Source organism: Sebastes umbrosus, chromosome 7 (genome assembly GCF_015220745.1).
Source record: "Sebastes umbrosus isolate fSebUmb1 chromosome 7, fSebUmb1.pri, whole genome shotgun sequence".
In the NCBI taxonomy this organism is placed as follows: domain Eukaryota; kingdom Metazoa; phylum Chordata; class Actinopteri; order Perciformes; family Sebastidae; genus Sebastes; species Sebastes umbrosus.
The window spans coordinates 32,073,352-32,100,151 of record NC_051275.1 but is presented as its reverse complement, the minus strand read 5'-3'; the positions used below and the strand labels follow the sequence as shown (position 1 = coordinate 32,100,151).

The following is a 26,800-nucleotide window of genomic DNA, read 5'->3' as shown; positions in this document are numbered from 1 at the left end:
CATTTAAACTGAGATATTACGAACACATTGCCAAACACTTCTGTACCAATTAGGGGCTGTCCTCGACCAAAGAAATTCTTAGTCGACTAACATTCATGCGATTTTGTTGACTAATTGATTAGTTGATTTAATCAACAGATCTGTGAAACTGAGTTTCTCCACAAAGAATCACACAAAAGCAACACTTTAAATCTCGTGTTTACCAGAGATGTGCATAAGTTTCTTGGAAATAAGTCATGAAAAAGCATAAAAAAATGACTAATCAGCTAAAGAAATGTATTAGTCGACTACGAGGGGGCAGACCTACAAATGATGTTTTTTTTAAATTCATCACGATCTGGTTCACTACTTGTTACTGCAGCACAGAGATACAAAAAAAGGCATCATACAAGCAGCCTGCTCTGGCTAACACGGCAGAGGTTAGAGAGATATGCACTAACTGTACACACAAACACACGCGCACACGCACACACACACACACACACACACACACACACACACACACACACACAGCTGGAAATGACAAATTTTCCAGAAGGTGCCCATCAAGAGCTTGGAGAGGAGCACTGTGAGCACCCATCTACCTAAAAAGTGCCCTCCTCTCCTCTGTGCTGCTGTAAAAGCATCACTTTGACTGGAGGAAGAGAAGGACTGATTTGTCTCTCTCAACCCCCTGAGTGTGTTTTTGTACTGAGAGCATCGGACAGCGCTCCAGAGCGCTCCAGGATTTGGGAGGTTTGGGACAAAACACTCTGTTGGGATTAATTTCATTTCACTGCACTTTCTTATCTGATATGAACTTAAAGTAAGTAAAGAAAGAAGTAATGACACTGTTTGCTGGTTAAGTCAGTCATACCCACACAGTTTAAACACAATATAATAAAAATGTAATCAGAAAATCTGATGTTTCTTGTTGGGAAACCAAATAAAGACACTCTTACAGAAATCATATTCATGGGTTACTATTAAAGTCCCAGTGAAACGGAAGTCAGAGCATCTTTAGCTTCTGTATTGTGAGTATTCGCCAGTAAAAACGGAAAATTGAGAGTTGTACAGTCACCAGAAGTATTTAAATAAAAATGGGCGGGCTTAGAAAGTAGTGCAATACAGCACTACAGATATTGATTGATGGAAGTCATGATATTATTAGTTTATATTAGTTGGTTCTAGCTTACGTAAGCACATGTCATAGTTTGTTTTACAAGAAGGAAAGATGATTTTGACATAAAAATAGAAAGAAATTTGTTCATTTGTTTTTGCATATATTGATAGGTGCATAATATGACCGGGGATGTGATTTAAAAAGGGTTAAAAAGGCATTTTTCATTTCATCACGACTTTAAAAACAGGATACTTCTGATTTCTTTGAAATCTTAAAATAAATAACTGACTTTTTGCTAAATTATGCTCAAAATCATGCAAACAGATTCAGAGTTAACCCCTTCTGGTGTGACGGCCAGTCAAAGTGGAGCTCTCTTTGAAGAACAGAGAGTCTTTTGCAGTGCAGGTGGACGAAGCTCCTGTATATTATCACTGTGAGACATATTGAGGTCAGAATCAGAAACTAGGTGATGACCGGGTATGGAGTTGTTTGCTTGGTTTAATGGAATATACGGTACAGTTTTAGCTGTAAGTAAAGCAGCAGATTTAACTGTGGATATGAATAGAATAGCCTAATATAATGTATAAAATAGGGGAACTATATTGTGCAACAAAGTGCGTAGCAGAGTGGGCCCTTCAGCTCTCTGTGGGTGGATTTACAATCCACACTGTCTTCCTCAGCACCACTGTCCCAGTTCGGTCCAACTCTATATGCTTTACTGGAATGAACGCTGCATGAACAGTGCAGTCAAAGTATCTAAATAAAACTGGATGTGATCTCTGTCTCAGTTAACCATTTGCTCTCAGTGAGAGTGCCGTGACGTTCTCACTACACACACATACCTCCACAACCGCCCACACACACACCTACACACACTCCCTCATATACTGCAGAGCCAGCACAAACCTGCAGGTCAAAGCTTAATGCACACAGGGCTTTCTGAAGTGAGGCAGTTGCACATGTGTAGGTCAAAAAGGGAAAGGACATCTGAGCACTAATGTGGATGCATAATTTAGGTTTTGCCATGATGTATTTAAAATGATTATTGACTTGGCTCTAGTGATGGCAATGGCCGCAATTCTACCACTAGTCCAGAGTCAGGGGATCACCAGCATCATTACTATAAATACCAATGATGCATTTCTATTCCCTCTCAACACGGCGACGGCTGAGCCAGCGGCTCGCAGTTAACGGTGCAAACAACAACAAAAGTGCTGACAGGGATAACAGCGTTAACCTGGGGGGGAAGCCGGAGAGTGGGTGCTACGACGACGCCGTTCAGCTGCAACCATCGTATGAGAGCAGTGCAGTGTGGCGGGCCGGCGGCCATGAGCTAGCCAGTGGGGCACACACATGCACACACATGCACTAAAAGCATACATGGTCGGCCCGGCAATGTCAACAAAGTATGGAGAAGCTCGGATTAACAACACACACAGAGGGAGAGTGACTTCGTTCTCTACTCAGGTAGACATTACTCCACTATATCTTTACATAGCAAATAGTTGTTTGAGTCTTAGCGTCTTTAAAGTTATGTAATAAATGCTCCAACTTCCAATAGTAACATGCAAACACATAGCAACACTTAGCATGTCACGACCAAGGCTACATAAAGCTGAAGCAGATGAAAGTTGAGCCAAGTCTGACAATGCAAAGGCTAAGATATCCAAAAATGCCCACTGGACAGAGGAAAACACACAGCATCACCTTCAGGCCAAACATCTGCCCACTGTTAGTACAGTGTGATACGACACACAGAGAGTGAGTGAGAGTGGGATCAGGGCCGCAGAGGCAGAGATTGTTATTCTGAATGAGTTAATGAGGCCAATTCATTATCAAGCATAATGGGAGAGAAGGGGACAGGAATCAAAAAGCCCTTTGGATTTAGACTCGCATACTGCATGGGGAAGAAGCGGTCTTCAGTGTGTACTCACACACTCCTCCACATACTCACACACACAAACAAACACAATCTGCTGCAACTGAGGCAAAGCACCCACAACAGCCAGCAGCTTCTATTTGGTCTAAATCTCTGCAGAGTTACATTACAGAGTGACGAGGCACCATCTTTACAAGCAATACGTCTTCTAAAGACGTGCAGACTACTGTTGCATTGATTTGTAGCTCTGTAAATAGAAAGAATATAGATTCTATTTTTGCTTAGAAACCAGAAACATGCACAAAAAGTACATCTGGGAATCAGTCGTTTTGGTACAAATGTTTTCACTCGAGTCATTCATTTATTCCCTAGTCATAGTTTCACGTTAGAGATATGATCCACATGTAATCAGGTTTGTCTATCTGGCCCGTTAAGGAAGCCCAGTCATCCTGCAGCGAGAGAACAGCAGAGTTATTGATTAAACAATACATTACACATTCAGAACACTGCAAACCTCAGCTTATTAGATGCATCCCTCTGTACTACACTACGTTAACACCTACTGTTGTAGGCTGGATCTCAACACTCTAAAGCAGCTTTCTGTGCTCTCTGACATCACTTCCTGTTCAATCTTGACATGTTTCCTGTCCCCTGGTTAAAAGGGGAGAGGATTGGGATTGAGATTGAGAGAGAGGGAGAGAGAGAAAAGAGGAGGGAAGGAGGAATGACCTTCACACATGAGCTGTGCGAAGAGAGGAGGGAAGACAAGGAGAAGGGAGAGGGGATTGGACAGCTGTTGCCTGGCAACCACAGCAAGCACAGGAAGAGGAGACAAGGCGCTCCAGCAGCTGTCGGCCACTTGGCGTCACAACAGAAACCGACACAAAATGCATCATAATCATCCAAAAAGTGGGGTCTCCCTCGTCACCTAAGCTCACCTACACATTGAAGGAGCACCATTGCTTTAGTCTACATTTATGTGCTCTTTTCATGCAGGTACATCCTCTCAGACTCCCACAAGATGTCCCACACTGACAAACACAGATGGTTCACTGTCAATAGCTGCTGAGAAAATAGAGAGTTGTACTTAAACTGACTTTTAACAGCCTCTCCTGGAAGCCATTGGCCTTGGGACAAAAACAAAATACACTATACTATAATGCTTTTATACAGGAAACATCACCTGAATAGCAATAGTGAAACAGGAGGAATATGTAAATATAAAATACTGGGATTATTACGGTTGTTTCCGACCAAATGTGCAAGAACAAATAGTTTGCAGGAGGTGGTGCTCAGAATGAAGAGCAGCACAAAACAGCTAACTACGGACTAACTCAGAAACATCAAAATATTAATTTGACAACCAGGTATCCCGTCCTCTCTTGAGATTATTTACCTTTGGAGAGCACAGTTACAGAACTTCTCCTTTCTTTTCTACTGTAAAAATGCTCTCGTCATAATTTACGCTTCCCGTCGATGCCAGAATCCCATTGGAGATAATCATTAGAGATAATGGCCTTGCTCTGCACAATGTTGAACTCAGCCTTTTAGTGTGAAAGCTCTGTGAGGATGCAATCAAACCTACAGTTTTTGTGTTAAGCTCCAAGTCACAGTATAAGATATTTACTTTGCTTAATTTTTGTGTTTCGTTTAAAGGTCCCATATTGTAAAAAGTGAGATTTTCATGTCTTTTTTATTATGAAGCAGATTTAAGTGCTATATATATACGGAGAAATACATTACTGCTTAGTGCGTCTGAAAAAATACATACTACTGATAGCATGTACTGAATGATAGTACACATACACAAGTGTGTATGTACATGTAGTGCATAGTATGTGATTTCGGACGCAGCCTATGTTAATAACATCAGCTGACAGGAAGTAAACATGGACACAAGCTGTTGCCTAGCAACACAATTCCGTTGAAATTCGCTAAAACGGAGCGTTTCAGACTGAGGGTGAATACAGGCATATTCAGGCAGACTGTATGAGGAAAATAAAGGTGTTTTTTTCTACATTAAAGTAGTATGAACATGAAAATGAGCATAATATGTGACCTTTAACAAAATTAAAAATCAACCGTATAAACTCACATGAAGCACGAGATGTCATAACTGTGGCAGCATGGAATCAAAACGAATCTGATTTGATAATGGTGGACCCTGTAAGACCTTATGTCTCTGTAAACACAACAGTTTTTATGGAAGATGAAGATATTTCCAGGTATCTTGTCAGACATATTTGGATCCACCAGACTATAAACGATATGTCAGGACGTGGCATGTTACGCTTTGACCCTGATGTTAGCCTTTACTTAGCTAGAGGCTCTGCAGAGCTGGAATCTGCCTCTGTCTTTAAGGAGGCTGCTGATGAGGAAAAGAGGGCGAGACAGACACTTTTAAGAGACCTTGATTGTAAAGAGTGCTTTCACTGAAGAGGAGGGGACAAGCAAAACTACGCGTCTATGAGCAAATATCACGTGAAGCTACTGAAAACTCTCTGGGACACTTGAGTTGAACAGATCGGGTAAACTGTTTGGGCTATTGTTCAGTTCTCTGGTAAAAGCTCTGCACTCTACACACTGAAAAAAGACACACACACACACTTACAGATGGCTGACGCTAACCTAAAAACAGGCAATGTGCTTCACAGAGTCCTTCACGGCAGAGTGGGGTTCTTACCCGATTACATAAATAGACTGGAGTCTCTCAGAGGACACAAGCAGAGAGACACAACCAGGACACAAGATGCAGAGTGTTTGGACAGGAAGTACCACAGTGAAACAGGACCACAATCAGCTCTAAAATACTACAGTAATAATAATTCACTTGATTTATTTACCAATCAGGATTCATATTCCAGCACAAAGATTTTTTTTTTAAAATGCAGTAAAAATATGTTCATGTCAGGACCTCAGAATTATGTTTCTAACACTATATATACAAATCTTTATCAGAATTATCATGACAAGATGCCAAATCCTATGAATGATATCTTGCAAAAAATGTTTAAGTTGCTAGGCAACGGCCATGTAGCAGGCTTTTGGGGTGAAGATGGATGCTACATATGACTTCAGAAGCTAAACCCTGTGTATCTGCCAACAGCTAGACGGCCTGGTGTGACTACAGTCTGCTACTGAAGAGCATGAGCTGGATACAAACCAACACATGTTTGCATTGGTTTGTATGTACACATGATCATAGCATATTTTTGTCAAATCATTCAGGTACATGTAGTTGCTGTAGTGTCTGAAAAACATGTCAACGTGACCTTTTTTTTTTTTTCTCAGTTTGGTCAAACCCCATAACTTGAATTCAGATTTTGAGTGTGTTTTGAATACATGTTGGTTATGATGCGAAGGAGACTCATCCTGCAGCGTGAACAGGTTCACAGAAGTCTCTACACTCTTCACACTTTTAGTTTTGTTGCGCAACTTGAGCGGAGTCAAGTTGGACTCTTTCCAGTATAAATATATATTTTAAGGGAGAGAGGAAAAATCCATAAAGAAAGGAGAGTATTTTAAGATTTCAGTGTTTGAGTAGTGTGAGATGTGACAAGTGTTGAGTAGGTTGTTATTGTTTTATACTGTAAGCCAAATTACATACTTTCATGTGACGATGAAAACAAAGAAGCAATATTCTGATACTTTAGCTCGTAGGCGTAAAAACGACAATAGACTCTTTTATACATCAGAGCAGCAGCGGATTTGATATTTCTAGATGTCCAGGTGCACAAATCTTTTACAGACCACGTTTCAGACAACCAAAGCTACTTTTGAACTGTTGTCCAAAGAAGTCATGACAAATATTTACAATATGTATGCAAATAATGCATTCATATCGGTTTGTATAACAAGTAAAATCATTTTTACTTAAACTGACACATTGCATGTTAAAACAACATATTATCATTTGCAGAAAAATTCAGTGTTTCTCCTCCTCCTCTCCTCTGTCTCCGTCTCTCTCTCTTTCCTCCTGTAAGCATTTTCCAGTAACCCAACGCTGCCTTCAGATAAGCACATGACCTATGAATCTATAATGGAAACAGCTCAGCGCTCTCAGGCCTCGCAGTGCTGCTCTCTCTACATTACATCACTGTATATCGTTACACATCAGTCAGACAACTTTTCTCACATCATATGCCAACGTTATAGACATGCACACACATGCTAACATGCACACGGCTACACACTATTCTCTCACACACCTACTTCACAGTGCCCACTATAGAAGAGGAAATAGAGAGAAATGACTGGGTTCTCGGGAACAGGCACAGTAATTAGACATAATGAGCAGATTATAGGCCAGCAGTGGGTGAAGCTGCCTACCTGTATAGCCGTCAGCCACAACGTTACAGTGATCAGCCAGCTGATTGGACAAGGACACAGAGAGATGATGTAATACCTCAACTTCACTGGGTTATTTGAAGCTTTTCTGTTCTGACTGTACAACACTGTTTTTACCAAAAAATCTTTTCTCTTGAAAAGTGACATTTGTGGCTGTGTAAACAATGATTGTCCTCTTTTAGTAGCTGAAGGACAGAAATACCTTAAAGTTATTACGTGGAACATCAGGTCAAATGCCCCGCGATATCAGATGATCGACCTGCACCTCCACTTCTATCCACTTCGGAAATGCCTAATATATTTGCTGAATAAGCTGAATGATGGACTATTCTATTACTTTACCAGCTTTTGTAATTATCCCATACCAGGTACCTGTACCTGTGTTTGAACTAGAGCTGCAACTAACAATCATTTGCATTATTGAAACACCTATCGCCACTTTCTAGAGCCCAGATTGATGTATTGAAATTGCATTTTTTTGTCTGACCAACAGTCCAAAGATATTCAGTTTACAAGGAAAGGAAGAAAATCCTCACATTAACTGACTAATCCCTTCAGCTATAGCTTCAACCGTGTCGTAGGAAGTCTTAGAGTGTGATCCAATCCGCTTACTTCTGTACTTACACTTACTATTTTGAGTGCATAAGTGCGTTCACACTGGGAAGTACGGCAAAATGCAGTGCACTCAAAGACTCGGATGTTGTACTCAAAACGGTCAGATCGTTGAGTGTGGAACGCTGGACACTTTCCACACTCAATTGTCGCCATCTTGGCTACGTAGCGGAAGGGGCGGAGCCACGACCACTATTCAGACATACGTAGATAACAGAATAAAACAATACAATACGTAAACATACCGGTGCATTTTCAGCCAACAGGAGGACACATCGTAGACGTAGGCGATGACGTTGGAAACGTAATTTACACTCTGCTTTCATTTTATTTCAGAAGATATTTTGGCGGGTAGCGAGCCGCGGTCAAATGTTGCGATCGTCATTTCCGTTCAGTGCGCCGCAGAGTATTCGATTTGAGACGACCCTACCCCGTTGAAATTTACGCACTACTCAAGTGAGTACAGAGTGCACAAAGTGCACTACATTGAAGTGTACTTCTGGAAGTACGTGGATTGGAACACACTCTTACAGTACGTGCACATATAACACATAACGCAGTGTTGTGCTTTGGCTCCATGACTCTGCTCCCACCAGGGGAGTTCAGTTTCCGCCCTACCGAGGATGAGACTGCGGAGGATCGAGCCATTAAGCCACAGTCAACTGTATGATCATAGCAAAGTATGATGAGTTTTACTCAAACGACTGAAATCCACTCAGTTTTGCAATATTTAATGTATCAGATAGCAGATAATAAATGTAGTGTCAGTTTGATGTTTAGTTCTTTGGCTTTCCTCAGAACAGATGTACTGCCAAGATTTGTTTATACCGTACTCTCACAGGTTTGATTTTCTACAACAGCCCATATGGGTTCATCATCATCGTCCATGTGTCCTGTCAAAACTCCTTCAGCAGCCACTCGCCGTTACTCACTCTGAACACTCTGAAGGGTCATTACATATAATATCTAATGCTGCACAGTGAGAATGCTGAATGCTATTCACCAACTGTCGACATAATCTGATGACCTGAAACAGCATGAGCAGGTCAGGAGGACGAGCGCGGAAGTGATATAGAGACAGTTTTAGCTTTAGCAGCAGTTAACTTTAGTTCAGCTTTACTTTGCAGAATTTCAACAGAAAGTGAAAACTCAGGAGGATATGTGATATATTACTATTATACTGTATATATTTTCTCTACCTTGTTCCTAAAATCAAGTTTGTGATGTATGTACACAATTCTTGATCATTTTAGGGCTGTCCTTGACCACAGAAATTCTTTTGTTGACTAATCGATTAGTTGATTTAATTGACAGATCTGTGAAACTGAGTTTCTCCACAAAAAAATCACAGAAAGCACCACTTTAAATCTTGTGTTTACCAGAGATGTGCTCATAAGTTTCTTGGAAATAAGACATTCAGCATGAAAAAAGCATAAAAAATGACTAATAGACTAAAGAAATCTTATTCGACTAAGACCAAAACAACCATTAGTTGACCAATCGAGAGAGGGGACAGCCCTAGATCATTTATTAGAAGAAGAGTTTTCTGGTATGGGTGCTACGATCATTATCGGCGGTCTCTATAAAAGCCAATCAGAAGAACTAATCAGATGACGCAAAACTTGCAAGACGATTTCTCTACGCGTCTACGAGTCGTGTCTCTAACAGAGAGACTGGAATATGTTGCACATGTTGCCTGCCAATAAACAAACAAATGTCAATTCTTGATACTTTCTGATCTCTTAATTTTAATGCTAAATATGCAATATTGTAAAGAATAATGAAATAAATAAATAATGCTACATGATAAACAGAAGGCTTCAAATAGACCCCATGATCGGTGATCGGTATCGGCCGATACTGCTTCCAGCAATTGATGATCGGCTCCAAAAATCCTGATCGGAGCATCTTATTTTCTGAGGGTTGTCACATTCAACGGGTAGGGTGCAAAAGGCTTCTGACAATTTCAGACCTCAGCTATAAAACTGGAGAAATGCAGAAATCTAACATACATAGATAGCAACATAACATCTAAAGCCATCTGTAGTATTATAACATGAGCAACATATCAATTATCGCCTTCATTGCCTCTCACAGGCCAAACACAAAGGCACGCACACAACACGATGTGCGACTTTGCCTAAAATAGGATCACAAATCCGTGATGAGTTGCAGGCGGCCTGAGGCGGTTATACTGACCAGTACTGATTGAACACATCCAGATTCACGTCACAGCAGCCAGTCAGAGGTGTGAACACAACAGCCCAAAGTCAACCCAGTGAGACCTGGACGTGCGTGCAGCTGGGGAAACACTGGCTAACCCAATTACGTCTGTGTCGGCTGCAGCTTTACACAAGAGGCTGATGTGCTGTATAAATCTCCTTAATATGAAACAGATCTTATCAGAGAACTGGTGAAGGTTACAACGCTCCCCCTCTCTATTTAAAAACCCCTCTGTAATACTTTCCGCCCTTGCCACTGGCTTTGTTACGCTTTAATTAAGTTTAGCGCTTTAGTGTTTAATACGAGGATTATTGTATGAAAGAGTTCAAAATAAATTTGACATTGGGTAATGGAAGTCTGTGCAACTTTGATGAATCATGTCCAAGCTTTGTTTACATCAGTGATATCTGTCTGAAGGGAAACAGACATAACAGGTCACTTTTCCTCTTTAAAATTATACATTTGCAAAAAATAAACTTAACCTTCAGTGACCGAAAATACACAGCTGCTATCTATCTCTCCAAACACAGCTAACATTAACCATTCATTCTAACAATGAGCACAGTAAACTAGTTTAAACTGTAGACTTAGAGTCTACATTACCTATAGGAGGTAGACAAAATAATGTAAACACTTGATGAGTATAGACTTTACCTCAGCAGACACCTAATCATAAATGAAAAATCTGTTATACCGGTGTGTCACAAAGGGGCCTGGTATCCAACACTTTGATATGTGACTGTTCAAAGCAACATATGACAACAAACAAAGCTTCATAGATGCCAAATTATCTATGCACGAATTGTAGGAAAAATGGTAAAAGAAAAGACAAATAATTTTGTCTGGGAAATATTCACAACGTCTGCCGAACACAGACGTACTGCAACAACAGACACACTGCAAGAAGAGCACAGATTATCCGTGGGCCCAAGTCCATACTTGTCACATCATGTCGTTCCTTCTCTCTATCTTGACATTCTCTGCTGCTTACCATCAAAACAAAACCCAACTACTACACAGTAATATACATAAAAACATTATTCCACATTGCAGAGTGCCGTTTATCCCGCTCCAAGGAGACAAAGAGCATGAAACTCACTCATCAACTTTCAAGTAAGAGGGAAAAAAAAGTACCAAAACTGTATCTGCGTGGCGGGAAAACACTTTCATTTAGGGACCGGCAGCACTCACCTTTTCGATTTTGTCCAGCCATTCCTTATTCTGGGCCAATTCGGCCATGAAGGCCTGGTGCTTCAGCCATTTCTTATGAAGCTTCTGGGTCTCGTCTCGGCTGCTGTCCCTCGCCATTAGCATCTTCTCACACACCCAGTCCCCTAGCTGGACGAGAGAGAGAGAGACAGACAGGTGTCAATACTGGATGAGCATACGTGTACTGTAAATATCTGTTAGTGTGAACTGATTCCTCATTTTAAACACTCTCACACACACTAACAGGAGCTGAAATTGTGTCCAGTTCATAAGAGATACTGTTGGCTTGATTGCATGAGACACACACACACTTACACTACATTATCATAACACACATATGTGCATTTTCATTAGCTTCTGTTATATGTAAAAGCTGAATATAAACAGGATAGAGTGTACTATAAACACAGCAGCAGCACATACAGTAGGGAAATACAAGGTCAAACACACAGACATGAATATTTGATGACGCACAGCAGGCACATGTAGGCTGACACACGTGTACCAACAAGCATGGCGGCGAGAATTCACATGTACCCACAACACAACGGATCCACAGCATCAACACACACCCACACAGTAAACAGCCACTGTCCATCGAAGAGTCAAATGTGCACTGTTTGCACAGCCTGTGTCTGTGTGAGGCGAACACACGGTGAGAACACCTCACGCCTGCGCTGACAGCATCACCCAAATATTCAGGTCAGCATCAGCACCCTCGTCTCTCCGTCATCCTCATCCTCACACCTGCATGCAACACTTCCACCTGCACCTCCGACCCTCTCTCCCAACCCCGACTGGGAAGCAAATAACCCGTTTTACCGGCAGCGTTTAACGGGAACAGCCCATGGGATTGTGGCAGCTGCAGACAGCCGCTGGTATCCGCATCCTCGCCGGTGTGCCGTTCACACACACACATGCAAAGACGCTCTTCACCGCAGAGCCAGATGGAGAGAGGGAGAACGAGGACAAGGAAGGGAAAGGAAAGAGAGAGCTGTAGAGAAAGAGAGGCGCCTTCTGGAGAGCTGAACGCGAGACGGCCACACAAAAGCTGTGCTGAGAGGAAAACGTCAAGCGGGAGGGTAAATAACAACAATACTGGCGGCTGAGGAGACAGACTGGAGACTTCAAACTGAGGCTGCGCTCCCCTTTCGCTCTCTCTGTCTCTCTCCTCGCTATGTTGATGAGGATTCGCTGTACGCTCAACCAGGAGAGACAGGAGGGGCGGGGGTGGATCAGTGACGAGTGAGAGGGCAAGAATGAGGAGGACTGAGAGAAGAAGAAGAATTAAAGAAGAAGAAAAAAATCATCCTCCCCAAAACAATAAAATGGCAGGCAGCCGAGGCAGTGCATGGGCGCCCCTCCCCTGCCTCACACCTTCAGCGAGTGGGCGAGTGAGCGGGCTGCCTTGCTGGCTGGAGGAGAGATGGGGTGGAGGAGGTGGAGAGGAGAGGGAGGAGCGAAAGACTGGGATTGGGATTTTAGGGTGAGGGGGGCAGGGGATGCAGGAGGCGCCTCCAGGCTCACCGGTCACGGCTAATGATGCTGAGCTGGAGGAGGAGGAGGAGGTGGAGGGGGGAGGTGGGCTTTAAATGGTGTCAAAGAAGGAGGATGGATGAGTGTGAAGGGAAAGCTGATTTTTTGGGGGAAATGAAACGCGCCAGTCTCCGCTAACAGCCGAGCTCACGACTCCTCTACAGCTGCTTTTGTTTTATCCTTCCCCTCCCGCTCTACACACACACACACCACCACCCCCCTCCACCATCCCTCTCTTCCTCTCTGCAGCAGTCCCAGCCAGTCGTACTCTCGTCTCCAGCTTGCCTGACTCTGCTGCAGTGGTAAAGCAGAGAGAAAAGAGAGAGAGAGAGAAACAGTAGAGGTTTGGACAGAGGAACAGAGGAAGAGGAGGGGTGATAGTGGGAAGAGAGAGACAGGTAGTAGAGGATTGCACGGAGTAGTGATTTATCCTGAATGATGTATTCGTAGTTTGATAGATTAACTGCTCCTCTTTCTTTAGAAGGACAGGAGTTGTATTTCTGTCCCGACACCTCTATCGCACACCATCAAACGCAGACAAGTGAGGACATGCCAGCTAACATGAGTAAACACGCCTCACACATTCACACGCACATACATGCAGGAGGCAAACAGGAGTCAGGTCCCATGACCAGAGAGGTCACGGAGGGTCACGGCCTGATGCCCCCCTCGAGACTGTAAATGAATTGAACGAGGAAGAGGAGGAGGAGGAGGAGGAGAGAGGGAGTGTGTGTTGGGGGGGTGGGGCGGTACAGAATGAATGAGAATGAATGACGGAGGGGGAGGAGATGGAGAAGGAGAAGTTTGTCTGACGTAGGAGGGGAAGAAAGGGACAAAGAAGAAGAGGGAGAGGAGGGTTCATAGCCTCATCATCACGTCATCCACTTCACCATCTTCCTGTATTTGAAATGCTGCTCTCAGATTTTGTCGGACAAAATAATCTGAAGACGTCACATTGACATCTGGGAAATTATGATGGACATTTCTGACATTTTATTAGGGGTGAACGATTTAAAAAAAATACGTAATTATGATTATTTTCACTTTGATATTGCAATTGCAATATGATCTGCAATATTAGAGGGAATGATCATTTTTACATCATTATTCTCATTTTCATTGAAAAACATTTTAAAATGAATATGGTGTGATTTGTACGGGGATCCAGAGGGCCAGGACGTCTCTGCAGCACCACAACATTTCATTTAAAGTGTTTGTATTTGAACTTGTATTTTTTTTGTCTTGTGTATTTTGACACACATTTTGACTTTAACAAATATGTGATGTATGTATCTGTGATTTGAAAATTGCAGAAGGCCATCTTGCAATTTCGATAAAATTTCAATTAACTGTGCAGCCCTACTTTTTAATCGACTAAACCTTTGATCAGTCAATCAAAAATAACCGATCAGTCAATATTGAAAAATAATAATTACTTAGAGAACTTCTAAAAAAAAAAAAAATTTATTATTTTCCAAAAAAATAGAGCATTTTATAATTACATTTTGAATATACAGTATGACACAGACAGGATTTCAAGATGCACTGATTACTAATTTTCATATATGCTGTTTAACATACAGTATATAAATAAATAAATACAAAATGTCATAATATGAGGAAAACAAGTCCCCCCTTTGGTCGCTAACTAATAAAAATGTCTTTTAAAGCACTGGACCTCAGGGGAAGGTCTGGATTAAGACTAGAAAACATGTTGACAGAAACAAGTTAGGTACTTCTGCATGTCCTAAACATTTAGTTTAGTGTTTTCTGGAACAGCTTACAGACCACTTCATCACAGTTTTTGAGCGTACAAATCATTGAATGAAGTGACCTGGTGATTCCAGGACAAATGCTAGTCCACTGCAGATATATATATATATATAGTCAGAAAGAATGTTAGATATACCTGAGAAAACACAGATTTGACTCTATATCCCAACAAGTGGTGTTAAGTTTGTTTGTCCTCAGCATACAATAACTCATCCAAGGCACCAATCCATAATATCTGACCTGACAGAAGAAAAGCACAAACAGGCTGGAAACTGGAGGGAATGCGTACAGAGGGACTTTTGCATGTGTTAACATCTATTATATAGAGACACAGTGTGTTTAGCAATGCAGCCTTTGGGCATACACCTGCTCTTTTCCTGAAACAGACCGGGAGGGTGAATCAGGGTAAAAAGCTACGGTGTGATCTCTAACTGAGTTCACCTCTTCAACATGGAGTTGTTCTGTAGATAAAGAGGAAGAGACAGTTTGAAAAGGGACTTTTAAGATTATATAAGGGGACAAAATATATAAACTTCATTCCAGTTCACAACAAGCATAGCCACATAATATTATTGTTACAAAAATGATGTCCAATTACCAAGTTAATTGAGAGCCCATGTGACTGTACAAGTCTCAGTTTACTGCTGGTGTCATCGTCAAATAACTGAACTAAATACTAACATAAAATACATCATTTTAAACTAGAATAACCGCCTCGCTGTTGTAAGCCTTCGCCAACCAGTCAAGTCCAAAATGGCATCACTTCATCATTTTATCCTGTTAGACATTTGCGTCAAATTGTCATAATTAGTATATGAATTCTTGAGTTATGGCCCAAAATGTGTTTTGTGAGGTCACAGTGACCTTTGACCACCAAAATCGATTCAGTTTTGTATGGCGTGTTCTTTCTTGTATAACTTTATGTTTTTACTCTGTACTGTTTTGTTACCGTGCTTTCTTTGTCTTGAACTGCTAAGAGTCTAGAGATGCAAATAAGCTTAAAGCTATAATCAGGTACGGTGCATCAAATGGAGACATTTATGTTTAAACTGTATCGTGTATGTATCTTTGGGTCAAAGTGGATGTTTGTGCAAATTTGAAGAAATTCCCTGGCGTTCGTGAGATATCGCTCACGAGAATGGGACGGACAGACGGGTCGCCCTATGAATCCGGCCATAGCTTTCGCCAGCGCGGAGGCATACAAATGTATAAATACATAATAAAACCAATACAAAAAGAACCTTTTAAAAATATGGTTTGTTTGATGTATGGTAATAAATAGCACTGATTCGCTCTGCTGTAATTTGAGTCTATTCTAACAGTAACGATGCTTTTTACACTTTGACTTCTTGTATTTCTGTAGAGTAAGGGAAGTATTTCTAAAACAGCTCCATCTATCGAGTGTATTACAACAAGTGTAACTCTGGTGTACTTTGGCTTTTAAAGTCAGTAAATAAAAATAAGGTGACCCTTGTTAGTCCAACATAAACACTGATGAATTTCCTGCAGCACCTCCTGCACTTATGGTCTTATCACCACTGGAACAGTTTGATTTTTTGCCACACGTCTATCTACAGTTTGTGTTGAAGTTGGAGTTGAATGGATATGACACTTCCATCAAACAAACTGACTTTTAAGCCAATAAAATACAACAATATTTTCTTGAATACCAATAGAGATTACTTTACAAACAAACCATGAGGCCTGTGTGCTGAAGCAGCAGTTTAGGTTGCTCTGAAATCTACATGAAAAAAGACCAGACCAAAGAATATAAACTGTAGATGTGATCATTTTGTGTGCAACAAAAGCATCTGATCGTAAAAAGCTCAGTGTAAATGTGTTGGCGAGTGGATGGAAAGCAGCAGTGAAAAGCAGGAAGCACGAGGATGCAGCATGGACCAAACACAAGAACACGCCCTGGCAGCTGAGAGCTCAGGTTCCTACAGACTGACGCAGTGTCACTCGCCCTCTGTCGGCCACACACACACGCACGCACGCACGCACGCACGCACGCACGCACGCATGCACGCACGCACGCACGCACGCACGCACGCACGCACGCACAGTCGGGGGAAGACTCCTCATACATACTGTATTTCTACAGACACGCATACCACATATGGGCAGACAGATAGATGTATGGCTGACACACACACACACACACACACACACCTATACATGCACACACACACACAAGCACAGTGAGATACACTCTTCCTCCTCTGAATTAGTGATGAGGAGCTGTGCTGCTGAATTATTCAGTGGAGCCAAAGAGAGAAAGTTGCTGAAACTAAACAAGGTTTTGGCCCAGAGAGAAGCCGTGACTCTGCAGGGCGAGAGAGCAGAAACTGCAGGAGTGAGCAGAGGTGAGCTGTGTGCAGCACTACTGGACACGCATGAGGTGTGTGGAACCGAGTCACTGATAGCTTCCAACAAAAAGAGTTGGGATTAAACTGGTGATCCTAAAAATACTGAATGCTGACGTGTTTTTGCATGTCAGTAATACAGTATGTATGGTACTGGTGTCAAAGTGTAGCTTAGAATATGAGGAGCACAACTGATTAACAAATGAAAGATATAAATACTCATTGTTATGTATGTGCTGTCAGATTTACCGATCTAGACCATCATCTTATAACATCTTATAACTAATAATTACATCATGTGAGTCCATTGCAAACTATATAGAAGCTAGTTGGATCTTTTTCTTTTCTTTTTTGGCTTATATTCCCACATTGCTTTAATGTTTTGAGTATGGTCATTGCCAGGAAATCTTAAAACACTGGCAAAAGTGATTTTGAATTACAAATTTCTCGTGGTGCCACAAGAGGCTGCCAAAATGTGAAGTTGGCTACGGTTACAAAAACGAACTAGAGACCATATTGTGATGGGATCCCACCAGCCGTGACGCCAAATCGGATCAGTGGCGTAAAGTGTGTGTGGGGGGGCCAATGGCTCCTTCCACATTACCTACCCCCCTACTTCCGGCTCCCTTGCTTGGACCACGTCCATCTTCAAACTTAGCCTAGATTTTGATCTGAACTACACATCTTCACCAGTTTTGTGATGCAAAATAATAATAATAATTGTATTTGTATAGCACTTTTCAAGCTGGGAGTGTTTTCCATAGACAGCATAAAAAACACATGAAAAGAAAAACTCAAGAAAAGCCAAATACAGCACACAGTTAAAAGGCTGTATGAAAGAAATTTACAAATAAATTATCCAAAAGGCAAAAAGGTGAGTCTGTAAAAATGTGTCTTAAGACAGGATTTAAAAGCAGAAACAGTGTCAGCAGATCAAATACTAACTGGAAGACTGTACCAAAGCTGATCACCCTTTGACCTTAACCTGGACTCTGGAACAGCAAGCAGGTCTAACCCAGCAGATGATTTTTGCTAATTTAATGGTCTGCCTCCGAAGATCGAGAAAGTGTCATGACTGCATCTTGCACGGTTGTGACACTATTGTGGTGACAAAATCTGTCCACAGACAGACAGAAATGTAAACACCTGGAAAAGTAGTGAAAACCTCCTCTATGGTAGTTCCCGCTCCAGGACCACATTTTGCCATGATGACTCACACACACACACACACACAGACTCACAACGTGAAAACAATACCAGCATCACTGTCGCTACTGGTAACAAAGAGATGATCATCCTCTTATTTTCCCACCGTGAAAATGCTCTTGAACAGATTTAATACACTTCCGCACCAGTGAGTCTGTTGGCCTCCTACCTCATGACAGTCCTGAAGAAACCTCTGAAGTTCCCACTGGTCGTTCAGCTTTTCCAGCCACTGCTGGGCCTGCTCTCTGTTCTGGTTTCCCCTGAAAGAGTGAGGGACACGACATTTCAAGTTACAATTACTAAAAATGAACAAAACTATAACATATCTAGGCGTGTGTGTGTGTATCTATCTTTGTTTATCTATACACTTTCTACCCATCTAAACTCAATGTCTGATCATAATCTGACTAAAATTCCCAACATAGGAGCATTTTAAAAGCTCGATGATGGAGGACTGATACTTGTATTTGTAGATAACAGCAAAGTAGACCAGCTATCATGTGTACCTGTATCAAAAAGCTCCTTAATTAACGTAATAATTGTGCAATTGTTTATGACAGAACCAGAATGCAACACTTTAAAATAATTATGATGCACTGTGCTCGTCCCCATGGGAGAAGAATAAATGTCCAATGAGTTAATTCATGTAAATTAAATCTAAAAACCATATGGTTCTTCACATTGCTATTGTTGGACACACAAAAAAACCCAACCCCCAAACACACACACACACACACACACACACACACACACACACACACACACAGCAGCACCACCTCAGCTATCACACAGATTTCATGGCCAGGTGTCATTTGCGGACTAAACAGGCCGAGCTCTATTTTCTTTGCTTTGTCTCATTTATGCTCGGGGCTCCCTCTCCTTCGAATTCTTCAGCTGCTATTATTCTTTTTATTATCGTTGTATTGTGTCCACACAGCTGCTAACTTCTTTGTGTTTTAAAACCAGCTCAAGTGTGTTGAGCTGCAGTTGGTACTTATATTGAACAGAAAGCCAAAAGTAGCGTGTTGACGGCAAGAAACCTGAAACTTTTGGAAGAATTTAATCTTAAACGGAGATATCCAACATTTAATAAAGGAAAATAAAACCACTAAGGGTGTTTACAAGCTAGCAACTACATAAAGATTCTATCTATTTCCTTTTTTTTTTTACATTTATGCCAGAAGACATGGACATATTGATTCCCTTTACACCTGGCATTAAAATGTGTCTCGTATCCAGATTGTATCTAGATATGATATAACCTGATTACATTTACACCTGGTATTAATATGTGTCTCCAGTGTCCATATTGAGTGTGTTCCCCCCACACTCGGGACAGCCTTAGCATTACTGTAACGCTCAAGCTGTATTTTTTTTTGTTATTTAATTGTGTTTTATCTTCCATTATTGCAAAGCATACATTCTTTATGTTATAATCTCTATGATAAATGCTCATATTCAGTGAACTTCCTCTATAAGAAAGTCACAACGCAGGAGGAAAACTGAATTGTAAATGTGAGGATTCAACGAATTGAAACTTTTTTGATAGGTTTCAATGCTTCAAAACTGATGATATGTATAAAGGTCCCATATTATACTAATTTTCAGGTTCATACTTGTATTTTGTGTTTCTACTAGAACATGTTTACATGCTGTAATGTTAAAAAAACAATTTATTTTCCTCATACTGTCAGCCTGAATATACCTGTATTCACCCTCTGTCTGAAACGCTCCGTTTTAGTGCATTTCAACAGAATTGCAACAGAATTGCGTTGCTAGGCAACAGTTTGGGTCCATGTTTACTTCCTGTCAGCTGATGACATTCACATACACTGCAACCAGGAACAAACTGGGACACATTTAGATTGTTTACGTTTAAAACCGTGTAATGGTCTAAATATTGTATATTTGTGACATCACAAATGGACAGAAATCCTAACGGCTTGTTTCAAACGCACAATTTCTGCATACGGGGCAGTGTGTATTTCTCCGTATATTGAGCGCTTCGATACTTTCACAGTATTTATCAAGCACTTAAACCTGCTTTATAATATAAAAGACATGAAAATCTTACATTTTACAATATGGGACCTTTAAACACTGACAGATATTGTCTTCTGCTTCAGAGCTTTGGCCTCAAATTAATCTAAACTTAAATCCAAATAATACTCTTCATGTAGCTTTTATGTTTCTGTTTGTATGCGGTACCTGTTGGCGAGGGTGTCGATGCGCTCCTTGATGCGGTCGGAGTAGATGTTGCTCTGGCTGATCAGACTCTCTCCGGCCTCGATCACAGCTTTGATCCTGTGCAGGTTCAGCTCCATGGTGGTGGTGAAGTCCTTGTGTTTCTTTATGGCGGCTTCCACGGTTTCCACCGTGGTGGGCAGCTCCACGTGAGCGAGGGCCGACTCCTAGAAGATGAAGATGGGGACAGTGAGGCAGATTAAAGTGAAGATTAAAAAAAAGAAAAGTAAAGAGCTGAACGATATCAGAAGAGCACAGAATAGATAACAATGATTCTTGAAATTTAGACCTGACGTTGACTTATATATACAAAAAATTACAACTAAACTATAGAACAAAAATCAACCAATCTTACACGGTATATGATGATCAACATATTCCTGATTGCAAAAAGAAGAAAATAAATAAATGAAATTCGCAATTTAAAAAAAAGACAAAAAGACAATAATAACCACGAGATGATAAGATAAACAACAATAACAAAAGTTGCCATTACAAAGTCACATTTTGACTGATTTAGACAGAAGATAAATTCACAACTGCTTAACCAAGTCTGTATTTTCAAGCCAAACATTCCTTAGTTTCAGTCTCTCAAATGTGACGATTTGCTGCCTTTCTTTGTCTTGTATGATAGTAAACTGATACCTTTATTTTTCAGAATGTTAGTCGGACAAAACTAATAATTTGAAGACATAATTTTAGGAAATTGTGTCATCTGTCATTTAATAGACTGAATGATGAATCAATTAGTCTTTTAAATGACTGTTTTGCATTTTCCCTTTCATGAGACGGTAGCAGCATTATTCCTAAAACCTAATATTGTTTAATTTTGTTCTATTAATCACTAAAGATCAGAAAATGTTTGGAACAAAACCACTCAAACAAACCATATTACCACATTTATAAATGTACTATATGGCCTCTGGACACAGAGGAAATAAATGAGGCAGAAACAACAAGCAGAGGCAGACGGAGATCTGCGGCCTGGAACCTCTTTGATACTTATTGAAGAAGAAATGCTGCTCTCTCTAAATCAACCCCCCGGGCTAATAAGGAGAGCTGGTCCCTGGTAAAGATCTTTTATCAAACCAAAAGGGACGTTAAGGCCAGCACACAGGCTTACACATACAGGCGCACACACAATCAAACACACACACATGTGAGTCAAGGGCAGCTCTGCCTGTGACATTTCAGATTAGAAAAAACTAGAGATGTCCGATGCCAGTTTTTCCTTCCCGATACAGATTCTTATCGGCCGATACAGAGTACCGATCTGATACCAGCGTGTTAAAAACAAAACAATATATATCATTATTACTTTTTAGCGGCTGTATTATACTAAGCTTACAGTATATGGATGTGATATGATTGCTATCATTGTTATATTTCCTGTCTCAGGTTAATCCGCCTTGTAAAACATGAACAAATACATACAGAGAATGGATGCAGTAGAATTTTTTTTTATTATCTAGTTTGACAGATTTTCCAGTGTAAAATATGACGGCTCTGGCTAACGCTACACTCTAGCACCTGCCCGATCGATACTGTGCATGTGCAACTATCAACAGAGATAAGAAAGAAGTGAAAGGCAAACTAGTTAACTACTTCCATCATCACTTTCGGACGCAGGGATCAATTTTTCCAGAGCTGATGATGGAAGTAGATGGAAGTAATAACGAATGAGCCACGTCGCTTCTTTCCCATCTCTGTTGGGAGCTGCACATCCGCAGTACCGACATCCAGAGACCATGAATGTCTGCACCATATTTCAGGGCAATCCATCCAAAAGTGATATGATGTATTACATTTTGAACCATCCTAAAGCCTCCAAGATAGCGGAAAGAGCTAAAAACAGCTGTCCTGAGACGCTCCTTTTGAATTCCAACCACCTGCTCAGTCTTTGTTTGTCTCACCTGGTTGTTGAGGAAGGACTCGGCCTGTTTGACATCTCGCAGGAACAGATGGAAGATATGAGCCTGGACCAGAACTTCTCTCCTGCTCTCCCACATCTCCAGCAGCTTGTTCCAGCCGACATCGAGCTTCTGGAGCCACTGCTGCAGGGCGGCCTGAGGGAGGGGAGCCTCCTCGGACTCCAGCAGCTCGTTCATGGCCTGCAGGCGCTCGTAGTCTTCTTCATACCTGCACGGAAAAAACGACAGCAACCGTTTAAATTATTCTCTGAACGCCTGATGTGTTCTAAAGACCTTTAAGGAAGAACTGTTAAAAACAAGAATAAGCCTTTGGTTGTCCTCAGTAACTCACCGTCCGATCTCCTCTTTCAGGGCAGCATGTTTGTTGATGAGCTTCTCCGCCTCTTCCAGGTCGTTGGGCAGCTGATCTGAGGCGGCTGACGTCTGCGTCTGAACCAGCCAGGTGAGGAAAGAGTCCAGGTCCTGACAGTCGGGGTGAGGAACATGATTTAATCAACTGACTGACAAATCTGTTGAAATACACATTATCACCAACCGTAGGGTTTTTCTGTGTGGGAAAACACCTTCCTTCTTGCAAGGTGAAACTAAAGGCAGATCATGCGGGTTGTTTCCAGATTACCAGCTGTGTCAAGATGCTGCTGCTTAGCTTGCATTAAATACAGGTTTTTAGCTACGACCAGTAGCTCTGAAGCTCACTCTGTCAGTCGGTCGATCCACATAAATGTCCCCACCTTTTGGCGGACAGTTTTCACCCCTAGGAGGCTGTGAGAGGGGCCTATAACAAAAAGGCGCATAACTTCTAAACGGATTCACCTACCATGGCCAAACATTATTCATAGACTCTTGCCAGCATCATCATTGCACTCAGAAATTTGCTATGTAGGTCAAGTGTTTGTGTGTCAATGCATGCACGCTTATGTGTTCGTAGCTATTGCAAATTCACGCTTTTTTCTAGTCAAATTTACCCAGTAGGACAACCAATGTCTCCACCACTATTTTCTAAATGTCTGTTGTTATGGAAACTAGAAACCCAGCCTCCCATACATTTTCATTTGTTGGCTGATAGAACCGTGATTGGCGTCTCTCGCACTTCTTCTAGGAAGTTGAACCTTTCTCAGCCTTTAAAGAGGCAGCGAAGGTTTCTGTTACTCAACAGTACAGAATTACCAGAATATTATGTGTCTGCATGAGTTGCTGATCAATACCAGTGATGAAATTATTACTGGAACAAGTGCTGAGATGATTTTGGATGGAGTGGAGTGGAGTAAGATGCCGAGTCCGTCTCTATTCAGAATGATCAGAGTGATGGATCTCTTTCTATCCCTGTGTACCTGTATGAAGCTCTGCAGTCTGCTAGCCACCATCAGCGAGTCCTCACAGCCCTGCAGGGTGCGTTTCAGCTCCTCCCACTCCAAACTGATGCCATCAAACGGCACGAGAACCTCCATGGCCCGACCTGGGTGGGCGGTGGCCATATGCTCAGCCTCTTCCTACATCACCAAACAGAGACAGAGCCATTATGGTGATTGTGGCCTTTTATGCTGCATAATACAGAATCATCTCAACCTCCACATTTCTGTATCTTTTTGTGGTTCCTCAAAATAATGTTATTTATTTATTGGAATAAAAATAAATAAATAAATGCATACTCAACATATTTTCCCATGATGCCCTACCTGTAGATGCATTAGTTTGGGCTCCAGGACAGACAGCGCTCCCTCCATGGTGGAGAGGCGTCTCTGCAGAGCCAGGACTCCTCCCAGGTCGCTGCCCACGTACTGAGTGGCGTCGATGGCTTTCCTCTTGTCCTGGATCTGGGACTTGATCTCGGCACACTCCAGCAGGTAGTTCTGCAGACGTAACATCGAGTCCAGCTGATCTTTCTTCTGCTCAACCAGCTCCACGATGCTGTTCCACCTGGTACGATGTGACAGACAGGACAGAGACATGCTGAAAGTGTAGTTTGAGAGGGATGAAGCGAGGGGAGTGTGGTACTGTGAAGGAGGAATGATGATAGTCTGGATTCACTGCATTCATACACCTATAGTATATCGTTCCCTCTCATTCCTAAAGAGATTTGTTTTAATCTTGTACTGTAATTATTGAATTTTTAGTAACGTTTTCAGAATACAGAGCCAGTTTGGATCACTAAAAGGTAACTTTGGGATTTTTCAACCTGGGCCCAATTTTGCCATGTTTTTGTGTCTAAGTAACTAACGGGGACAACATCATTTTGAAACTGGTCCAGTATTGATGGATAACGTTGTAACCGGCAGCCGCGAACAGAGCTGCGAGGGCAAGTGAGCAGCGCCAATGTAACGTTATGTTTACTAAAAGTGTTTGTTTTTGCCACTGACAGGCTCAGATTGTTATTATAAGTGTCTGACCACATTACAGAAAGGACCCTACAGAGAAATAAAACCTTTTTCTTACCTTTCTCTTGATCCGGTCTGTTTGTTATTGTGTCCAAGTCCCGCTCGAGGAGACGTCTTGTGAAATCTGAATATCCGTCTACTCTTGCTCAAATGAATATGAATTCAGAGACCTCATCCACATCGTGGAAATCATCTAAATATTCAGCGATGACATTGAAAATCTTTTAGATAAGACAACGCTTTCTGTTCTCCAAGACAACAAACTCTCACAAACTCTTCCCGCAGCACGTCACCTCGCCAGATTTCAGAACGAGACTTCTCCTCGAGCGAGACTCTTTCCATAATGTCAGACACTTATAATCACAATCAGAGCCTGTCATGGCAAAAACAAGCACTTTTAGTGAACTTAAATGACGTCCAAGTTACCCTTTTAGTCCTTAAAGCGGCATTAACTTTCTTCCTTCTTACACTACTACTGTCCTATAATTCCAGCCCTTCATTGTTCCAGGTGAAAAGATCTGCTGCAAAAATACAGCAGAAGAGTCAAGCATTAGATGTAAACTACAACAAAGTATGCATCAACTGAAAAATATCAGCTGATTGGATTCAAACCAAAAGTCATACCTCGTTTATTGTTAGATCTGGTGCTGATATGAAAGCTCTTGTTTCTGTCTGCTCAGTCAACTGAGATGTAAAAGTTAAATGTCGTAAACATGAAACGTTAACCCTGGCCTTGTGAAGAGCCAAGCTGCATTTTTAGTAAATAACATGTTACACATATTATTATGATGACCTGATATGACCTGATATGATTCACGTGAGACAGTTGATTCTGTTTGCTCTCGGCTCAGGCCTCGTCTGCTGCTCACCATATCGTCATACAATATGTTCTCCTGATTCTGCTCCAGACCAGCAGGTCTCAACACACACCCATTCAGCCAAGAAACACACACATGCACAGATGCACACACACAGATCCTTGTGACTGTAATGAGGTAATGGCAGAGTCACTGAGAGGCAGACAGAGCGCTCAGCAGGCAGGCAGGAAAACAGCTAGGTGACACTGACCTCATGGCTGTAAGAGTCGTCTTAGAGATGCTGATTGTTGGAGGGTTTGTGTGGGTGACAGGGGTCGCTGCTTCACACAAATGAAACATAACGTGTGTATGTACTGTATATATACAGGGAAGCGGTAATGGATAAGCTTACCTAAACTTTATTTATGTAATAAAGGATAAGCATGAATGTATGCTCACATAAATATTGATGATTTAGAGTCAAAATAATAATTATAAGGGCTGTCAAAGATAACGTGATAATAACGTGTTAAGACAAATTCGTTTTAATGCCACTAATTTCTTTAATGCAATATCACAACTTGTGATTTCTAGGGTTGTAGCGGGCTCAGTTTTAAAGCTAGAGTGAAATACTGGTATCTTCACTACAGCTATACCAGCTTGTCGTGAAGGAGGTTAAATAACGCTCCAATCTTACGCTAAATTTTGGTGAGGAAAAACTGGCATTGCCATTTTCAAAGGGGTCCCTTGACCTCTGACCTCCAGATATGTGAATGTAAATGGGTTCTCTGGGTACCCACGAGTCTCCCCTTTACAGACATGCCCACTTTATGATAATCACATGCAGTTTGGGGCAAGTCATAGTCAAGTCAGCACACTGACACACTGACAGCTGTTGTTGCCTGTTGGGCTGCAGTTTGACATGTAAGTACCTGTGAGGGTTTCTGGACAATATCTGTCATTGTTTTGTGTTGTTAATTGATTCTAATAATAAATATATACATACATTTGCATAAAGCAAGCGTATTTGCCCACTCCCATGTTGATAAGAGGATTAAATACTTGACAAATCTCCCTTTAAGGTACATTTTGAGCAGATAAAAAATGTGCGATTCATTATTATAAAACGACTGACAGCCCTACTAATTAGAAAAATAAATTAATATAGTTGTAAGACAAGCAAAATTGGTAAAACTGTTT

General features: G+C 41.4%; 1 protein-coding gene across 4 annotated transcripts in view; it reads right to left on the bottom strand.

The window, feature by feature from the left end:
* The window catches only part of LOC119491426 (spectrin beta chain, non-erythrocytic 1-like), a 95,285-nt gene that overhangs the window by 31,548 nt on the left and 36,937 nt on the right, over positions 1 to 26,800 (bottom strand). For 3 of the 4 annotated variants that reach the window (XM_037775461.1, XM_037775462.1, XM_037775463.1), the window contains 7 exons: positions 24,105 to 24,345; positions 23,760 to 23,918; positions 22,760 to 22,890; positions 22,411 to 22,636; positions 20,462 to 20,664; positions 18,423 to 18,513; positions 11,355 to 11,501 (listed from right to left, as the gene is read on the bottom strand). In XM_037775461.1, the coding sequence (XP_037631389.1) occupies positions 11,355 to 11,501; positions 18,423 to 18,513; positions 20,462 to 20,664; positions 22,411 to 22,636; positions 22,760 to 22,890; positions 23,760 to 23,918; positions 24,105 to 24,345 (1,198 nt within the window). Of the gene's footprint in view, positions 1 to 11,354; positions 11,502 to 12,194; positions 12,757 to 18,422; positions 18,514 to 20,461; positions 20,665 to 22,410; positions 22,637 to 22,759; positions 22,891 to 23,759; positions 23,919 to 24,104; positions 24,346 to 26,800 lie in introns of those variants that run through there. The other variant, XM_037775464.1, reaches the window with a different exon arrangement.